The sequence below is a fragment of the Rosa chinensis genome, chromosome 1 (genome assembly GCF_002994745.2).
Source record: "Rosa chinensis cultivar Old Blush chromosome 1, RchiOBHm-V2, whole genome shotgun sequence".
NCBI classification, from domain to species: domain Eukaryota; kingdom Viridiplantae; phylum Streptophyta; class Magnoliopsida; order Rosales; family Rosaceae; genus Rosa; species Rosa chinensis.
In genome coordinates this window covers 28951027-28959247 of record NC_037088.1, presented here as the reverse complement: position 1 = coordinate 28959247, position 8221 = coordinate 28951027, and the positions used below count along the sequence as shown (strand labels likewise).

The 8221-nt window shown below is 40.5% G+C and overlaps 2 protein-coding genes across 2 annotated transcripts; one reads left to right on the top strand and one right to left on the bottom strand.

Moving 5' to 3' along the window:
- The first annotated feature begins 2398 nt into the window (after nucleotides 1-2398).
- LOC112164487 lies at nucleotides 2399-5231 on the top strand. The gene is made up of 3 exons (XM_024300703.1): nucleotides 2399-2489; nucleotides 3927-4060; nucleotides 4539-5231. The coding sequence occupies exons 1-3, from the start codon at nucleotides 2399-2401 to the stop codon at nucleotides 5229-5231; spliced, it is 918 nt and encodes a 305-aa protein (XP_024156471.1).
- Nucleotides 5232-6166: 935 nt separating this feature from the next.
- Nucleotides 6167-6529, bottom strand: LOC112164481 (activating signal cointegrator 1 complex subunit 2 homolog). Its single transcript, XM_024300691.1, has one exon. It carries the CDS (start codon nucleotides 6527-6529, stop codon nucleotides 6167-6169), a length of 363 nt encoding a protein of 120 aa, XP_024156459.1.
- Nucleotides 6530-8221: the final 1692 nt, after the last annotated feature.

Sequence of the window (8221 nt, the reverse complement as noted above, 5' to 3'; positions counted from 1 at the left end):
TTTAGCTGGGAAGGGTGTTGTAAGAAACTAATGAGCAACAGTGGTGTTGTAAGAAACTAGTGAGCAAGAGTAATTGGATTGTGCGTATATGTTCGTACTTGACTATATATAGGCTAGAAGAAGGTAAGTTAAACGTCAAGTTGGGTAAAAGCCATAGCTAAAAACGACTGCGCGCTGAGTAAATGAAGTAATTAGCAGCTAGCTGTATTTACTTGCATGCACATATTAACCAACCAAACCTTGAAGTGTGAAATGTATCGAATTAAAGTAGCTAGTCAAAAAAGTTGTTTGGTTCCACATTGTGAGTTCTTCCACATGGAAAATCATCTCTTGACTTGTCTGTTTGAGTTATCCCTGTACAGTGAAAAGCTAATTAAAAAGCTTTTCTCTGTTTGCATGGTTATGTCCTCGTGAATTCAAAACAAGTGTTCTTTGGTCATACACGCATAAATGTCTAGTGGAAGTTTCGTATTAATTATTAATATTGTTGTTGTTGTTCTACAGTAAAAAAAAAAAAAAAAAGGTTAATAGCGAAGTTACACAGAATTGTGGGAATAAAAAGAAAAGCAGCAGAGGAATGTTTCATGCTGCTAGGTACGAGCTTTTTACTCTCAGTCAAAGGCGTGCAAATAGTTTCAACTGATTAAGCCATTAAGTAAGAGATGGAGAAGCAAACTTAACAGAAGGAGCGAACAACATCGAGTCTCGATCAATCAGGTAAGTACGTGAATAACGTGATCACATTTAATGATGGAAACTTAAATGGAAAATCTGAACTTAGCTAGTGGAATAATTGGCACTAGGTTTTGATTACATTTTGGGACACCTAATTGTGTAAGTGACAAAACCTAATTGAATTACCAGTCACAGAATGTTTTGAAAAAGAATGTATGTACATAACTACATATACATGCACGCTAGCTTATTAGAGCATCTCCAACACCCCTATAAATTCGTGTTATGTAGGTTTAATTAAAAGTTTTACTCATATTCAAGTTAATTTATGAAATGTTGGATGAAAGTTTTTCTTAACAAAAAACCCTAGCGCAGCCTGATCGCTGCCTCTCTGCGCGCCACTGTGCGCCGCCGTAGCAGCAGCCTTGTGATGCTTCAGATCAATGTGATCACCTGGAATTGTCGAGGCACTGTGAACAATGAGACTCAACGAGCGTTGGTCGATCTGGTTCATGCAAAGAGACCGAGTCTGCTATTTCTTTCAGAAACCCTAGCACAGCCAAGTTTGTTGGAGTTGCTTCGTACTCGAATGGGTTTTGCAGGGTGCATTGCTTATCCCTGTGAGGAAGATTCACAAGGAGTGGCCTTATTTTGGATAGCAGATGTTCCAGTTTGGTTGAAGAATTACTCCCCACATCATATTGATGCAGAGGTGGGTGTTTTGGGGTCGCCTGAAGTCTGGAGATTTATTGGGATCTACGGTTATGCTACCAGAAGTCAGCGGTGGCGAACGTGGGAACTGATTCGAGCACTAGCGGTGAACAGTACACTACCTTGGTTGGTGGTGGGTGATTTCAATGAGGTTGCTTGTCGGGATGATGAATCTGGAGGGAGGCCGCGTGCCGCTACGCCTACGCCTATGCGGACGTTCAGAAACACTATGGCAGAGGCGGGGTTGCTGGATATGGGATATTATGGGAGTAGATTTACTTGGTCTAACAGGTATACCAAGGAGCGATTGGATAGGGCATTTCAGTGTGCTCGATGGAGAGATTGGTTCTCTTGTTCTAGGGCGGTGACTTTGCCTCCAAACGAGTCTGATCATAGTCCTATTTTGGTGGAGGTTAGCGCTGAGCGTTTGCAGAATCGACGTACACCACGTCAGTTTAGGTTTGAAGAGATGTGGGCACAACATCAAGACTGCAAGAACATTATTAGTCAAGGTTGGTCTCGACCTTCGACAGGGAACCCATTAAACCAAGTTGCCTTGAAAATTGTAGAGACTGGGAAGCAGCTAATGACTTGGCATAGAGGGGTGTTTGAACATGCAAAGATTGAGATGAGGCTGACTCAGGAGAAAATGGATGAAATAATGCGGTAGCCTTTTTCAAAAGTTCAGTATGAGGAGCAACGACAATTACACACTCGATATAGTGAATTACTTGCACACCAAGAGACTTATTGGCGGCAACGGTCTCGAGTGTTATGGTTGAAGGATGGAGATAGGAATTCTGCGTTTTTCATCTAAAGGCATCAAATAGGAAGTGTAGAAATCGCATCAAGGGACTGCAGAATAATGAAGGACAATGGTGTGCTCAACCGGAGACAATTAAGGCTATTTTGCTTGAGTATTATGAGGAGATATATAAATCTGCCGGGGTGGATGAGGAGGCTATTCAAGAGGTGTTGGCCGGGTTGAATTGTAGCTAGGGTGACATCGACTATGAATGAGCAGTTATTATCTTCTTATTCGGATGAGGAGATCAAGAAAGCATTATTCCAGATGCACCCTTCAAAGAGCCCCGGCCCGGATGGTATGTCACCATTTTTCTTCCAAAAATATTGGGATACAGTAGGTACTGATGTGTGTCTAGCGGTGAGAGATTTTTTAGAAACAGGGGTTATATGGCAGGAGTCCAATTTTACTCATATTGCTTTGATTCCTAAAGTGAAAGATCCTCAGGATGCTACACAGTTGAGACCAATAGCACTTTGTAATGTGATATATCGGATGAGCTCAAAAGTTATGGCTAACAGATTGAAAAAGATTTTACCGGCGATTATTTCACCATTACAAAGTGCTTTTGTACCTTGACGTTTGATCTCCGATAATACTTTGGTGGCCACCGAAGCAGCGCATTTCATGCATAGATTGCGTCGACAAGCAGAAGGTGTTTTTTCCTTAAAGTTGGATATTAGTAAGGCTTATGACAGGTTGGAATGGAGTTTTTTGAAAGCTATTTTGGAAAAGATGGGCTTTGATTCGAGATGGATTCAAATGGTTATGAGTTGCTTGACTACTGTTTGGTATTCTGTTCTCATTAATGGCGAACCTTTTGGATATATTACACCTATGAGAGGCATTAGACAAGGGGATCCATTATCCCCTTATTTATTTATCCTGTGTGCGGAAGGGTTATCTTCAATGATCACAAATGCAGTGGCTGCAAACAGTTTGTCAGGATTAAGTATGTGTCCAGGTGCTCCTACTTTACATCACCTATTTTTTGCAAATGACAGTTTTATTTTTGGTTCAGCTGTGGAGGCAAAATGTAGGCAATACAGAGCTTTGCTTGATGTGTATGAGAGAGCATCCGGGCAGTGAATAAATTTGCAAAAGAGTAGTGTGGTTTTTAGTAAAAATGTGGCACCAAGTGTGCAAGATCAGTTAGCGGCTATTTTAGAGGTGAAGTGTGTCCAAGAGCATGATCGATATTTGGGTTTACCATTGCATGTGGGGAAGTCCAAAACGGAAATCTTTGAGTATATCTGAGAGAGTATTACAAAGAAGCTGACTAGTTGGAAAACAAAAACATTGAGCTCCGCCGGAAAGGAGATTATGATAAAGGTGGTAGCACAAACCATGCCCTTGTACACCATGAACTGCTATCTCCTACCTAAAGGCTTATGTGATGATTTGCATCAATTGTGTGCTCAATTTTTTTGGGGTGATACAGAGGACAAAAGGAAGATTCATTGGAGGTCTTGGGATAGGATGTGTCTTACTAAAGCAGAGGGTGGAATGGGTTTTAAAAACCTATATGCTTACAATTTGGCTATGTTAGCAAAGCAGGGGTGGAGGCTAATTTCGAATCCTTCTTCTTTAATTGCTAGATTGTTTAAAGCTAGATATTACCCGAATTGTTCCTTTTGGGAGGCTGATATGGGGGAGTCCCCATCTTTCTCTTGGAGGTCCATTTTGACCAGTCGGCCGGTACTGAGAGCTGGAGTTCAGTGGTAGGTGGGTACAGGACAGCAGATTAATATATGGAAGGAGAATTGGATACCAGATGTGCCTGATGGTACCCTGGTTCGACCGGCTCATTATGAAATTGATACTGTGGCCGAATTGATAGATGGTGCCTCCAGGACGTGGTCTGCACAGGTACTTCATTCTTTCTTTGCTCCTAATATAGTGGACAAAATTATGTGCATTCCTTTGAGTCGAAATGTGAGGAGTGATCGAATAACCTGGAAATTAGAGAGAAAAGGATTTTATTTTGTGAAGAGCGCTTATTGGGTGGCTCCGGATATTGTGTTAGATAATTTGAGGGCTTCAACATCTGTGGGTGATCCTTTTGAGTTGCTTTGGAAGGCTTTATGGCATGCTAGGGTACCAGGGAAAGTTCATATTTGTTTATGGCGGGCATGTAATAATTTATTGCCTACACGGGACTGATTAACTACTAAAGGGTATACAGGAGAGTTGGGCTGTTTGTTGTGTTCTCACCCGTATGAGGATGGCAGACATGTCTTTTGCGCTTGTCCTGTGGCCAAAGAGATTTTGGGTGCTGCTCCTTTTAACTTGCCCATATATATGTCACACTCACTCCTTTAGTTTCAAAGAGTGGATGTTAGAACAGGCAACCACCCTGTCTTCTGATATTTTTGCAAAGCTTCTTATGACAGTTTGGGCATTGTGGAAGAATCGAAATGAGAAATTATGGTTAGATAAGTCTCAAAGTGCAGTAGCTCTTTCTTTGGGTACTATGACTTGGTATGAAAGCTTCTTACTTAATCGGTATCCTAATGGGAGGACGACAAAAGGCCGTGCCCACCAGGTTTGGAAGGCACCAACAACATGTATTCTTAAGTTGAATACTGATGGTGCCTTTTTGCCATCAGTGGGCTCTGGTGCCGTAGGAGGCATCATAAGGAATGATCAGGGTGGCTTTGTTGCAGCTATGGCGCATCAGGTTAGTCATGTTACAGCAGCATTACACATTGAATTGGTGGCTATACGAGCAGGTATGGATTTGTGTCAAGCTATGATGGTTGATAAAGTTATTACTGAAAGTGATTGCTTAGTTGCCATCCAAGCAATAATCTCCGAGGTGCCTGATATGTCTATTTATAGTCCTCTCATTGAGGATATCAAAGTAGGTGCAAGGGTGTTTCAGGATATATCTTTTGTACATGCTCCTCATTCTGCAAATTGTGTTGCTCATAGGTTAGCTAGTCATGCCTTTGAAAATGAAGGCTTTCATGAGTGGTTTGCTCAAGCTCCAGAGTTAATCTTGGATGCCATTATGTACGATTGTAATCATCGTAATTGATTAATAAAAGTTTGGAATTTTCTTTCAAAAAAAAAAAATTAAAAGTTTTACTCTATAATTTTTCTTCCGCAATTTCAACAGTTTCTCTATCATATTCTTTATAATTTAATATCCATGATTAAATATAGTAAGATTTTTAAAATTAAATGTTATCATATAATTAATAATGAAAATAAATATAAATTGGAAAGAGAGAGAAAAGAGTAAAAACTTCTTAAAAAGTTATTCCCTATAATTTTAGAGTTCGTTGTAAATAAAAGGATTTTTATTTTCTGTCTCTTCAATTTCTCTGAAATGAAGATAGGTATAGAGAATCTGTTGGAGCGGAAAAAAAAATACAAATTTTTCCCTAAAATAGAGAGGAAAAGAAAGATTTAGGGAAGTTGTTGCTTATATAAGTGATCAATTTTTTTGGATTTTGATCTTTTATTCGGGGACAAAAGCAAGAATTATCACGAGCACTGAAAGATTAAGCAGCATTAATTGTACCATTAAAGAAACCTAAGTATTGCTGGCTCGTAATTAATAGTTTAGATTGATGTAAATGTAGAAGCTTAACACTTCAAATAGTTAATAGTACATGCTGCTGGCAAGTGCCAAGTGATAATAAGAATAGATACTGATCGACCTAATCGAATTAAACTTAATTTAAATTAATAGTTAAGATTAGTGTCAATGTGGTAGCTGTTAGAATATGAGCATTTGATTAAAGGGGCCATGACCACTTACCTAATTTTAGTCTAAAAATTGCTCACTTACTCCACTAATATCTATTGACAGTATTGCACTCATACTCTCTCTCTCTCTCTCTCTCTCTCTCTCTCTCTCTCTCTCTCTCTCTCTCTCTCTCTCTCTCTCTCTCTCTCTCTCTCTCTCTCTCTCTCTGAACCACCTTCTGCCGGTCCTTCTCGTCCTCCACCGTCGACTCGCGCCGCTCACTCTTCCGCGACTCCGCGGAGGGGCTGTGGTGGTGCAGGCGACTGTGGATGCGGTCTGTGTCTGGGTTCGACAGACTGCGTTCTCTTCACCGAATTCGGATCGGGTCGTGGCTGCGTTGTCTTCTTCAGCCACCGGTGGTTCCTCTTCTTCTCCGATTTGTGGTTGCGTGTTCTCTTCTTTCGATACGGCTTGGATAGTTGCTGTGTCGGATTCGGTTCGAATGCGTTTTGTTCTCCGAATTCGGGTCGGATTAGGGATGTGTCCTCCTCTTCTTCTTCCCTCGGTGGTTGCACGGTTGTTGCCCCCTGTTCTTCTTCCATCTGTGGTAGTGTTGTTGTGGTGGTCTCGTCTGTTACCATTGATTGTTTGCAGGGGGTTGGTCAGCGAACTGGCCAAAGAATGAGAGAAAAAGGGGAAATGATTAGGGTTTTGAAATGGTGGGAAGTAGTCCTCTTTAAGTTTCGTATAGATGACAACGCATTTGGAGAGATGTATTTTTTTGGCTTTGGAATTCACTTGAGGGCAATAATATGATTATTAGAGGGTAATAATATGATTATTGGGGGCAATAATATGATTATTGGGGGACAATAATATGGTTACTGGGGGTTATTAGGGGGCAATAAATTCAGACGCCGGAATCCGGTCACCAGTTCGGTAGTCAGATTTTCGGTAACCGGTCGCCGGATTCCGTCATTGGTCGCCGGAGTCCGTCATTGGAGTTGGCGGCCGGCCACCTGGTCACCTGAGTCCAGCAAGGTCTCCGATGACTTCTCTCTCTAAGTGAGAAAGAAGGAGAGGGAAAAAAGTCTCAAAAATAATAAAAAAATAATTAATTAGGTATTAGGGAAATAATCTCTTAGAGTGTTTGGGTAAATGGGCAATCTTTTAGAGTGTTTGGGCAATTAGGGTTAATTAACTCCAAAATTGGGTAAATGATCATTTCCCCTTGATTAAATGGCTTCACAATGAGTATGTTATGTGTGAGGAAATGTACCATAACATTGGTGCATCAAGATACACCTAAACAAGGAAATTCACGAATCCTGAAAGGGTACATGCATGATTGTTGACAATTATGGTGAAAGGGTATAACTATTGATTAGTTATACCTCTTCACTCAAGAGGTACAATGATTGAGGTTTATAAATAGAACCTCAGTCCTTTCCATTGTCATTCATTCAGATATTTGATTTCTCTTGTTGTGTCTTGATCAAAGACACCATACCATTGTGATCAACAGTCTGACGACGCTAAATTTGCTAATCACAACGATCCTTTTCTATATTTTCCTACAGTAGCATCAGAGCAGTTTTGTGATGCAAGGGAAATCAAATCACAATTCATACAAACACAATTCATAAAGACAACACTCAAACATTGGTTCAGAGGAGAATCTAGTTCTAATTACACAAAACTGAGAGGAAAAGCAAGTTTCAGACCCTGCAAGATTGTTTCTTGTCGCCTGAATACTGAGTACAGAACTAGTTTGGGATCGCGCTACAGCAGTAACAACGGACCCAAACGTTTCAGACTTCCAAGCCTACCATGGTGTAATCGCCCGTACCAGAAACCTTGTTTCAATAAGAACTATTGTCAACAAGCGTCCTTCCAACAGAAAGAGGCATCGTTCAAAACAAAAGAAGAAGAATTTAGTCTGGGTCCGAAAGACAACCATTCGAAGCATTTGGGTTCGAATTCAACTTCAAATCATTTCGTATGGACTTGATGCTGGTTTTTGACGAGAATCTTCATATTCACCAGACCCAAAGGCCAACTGATCTGTCATTGAATCAATACATCCCGCCTTGTCAATTTTATAAAACTCTAATCTACAAGAACGACGAGTCCAATTGGTCTCCTATTCACGCATCAGAACTAGATACATCGGCACCAAGAAAGATACTAGAAGCGAAAATTCAAGACAATTTCACTTCTTTCTTCTATCATCAACCTCACCTTTCAAGTAATTTGGGTGAGAATTTGGTTGAGGATCAAAATTTTGGTGAATATTCGATTTGGGGTGATACGTCACAAAGAACGTGAATTGA

Excerpts from the sequence above, each read along its gene's own strand:
- LOC112164481 (XM_024300691.1), bottom strand. The coding sequence starts at position 6,529 with ATGGTAACAGACGAGACCACCACAACAACACTACCACAGATGGAAGAA.
- LOC112164487 (XM_024300703.1), top strand. The coding sequence starts at position 2,399 with ATGAATGAGCAGTTATTATCTTCTTATTCGGATGAGGAGATCAAGAAA. Across the intron at positions 2,490-3,926 it reads AAAGAGCCCCGGCCCGGATG|GACAGCAGATTAATATATGG; the intron begins GTATGTCACCAT and ends AGGTGGGTACAG. Across the intron at positions 4,061-4,538 it reads CCAGGACGTGGTCTGCACAG|GCAACCACCCTGTCTTCTGA; the intron begins GTACTTCATTCT and ends ATGTTAGAACAG.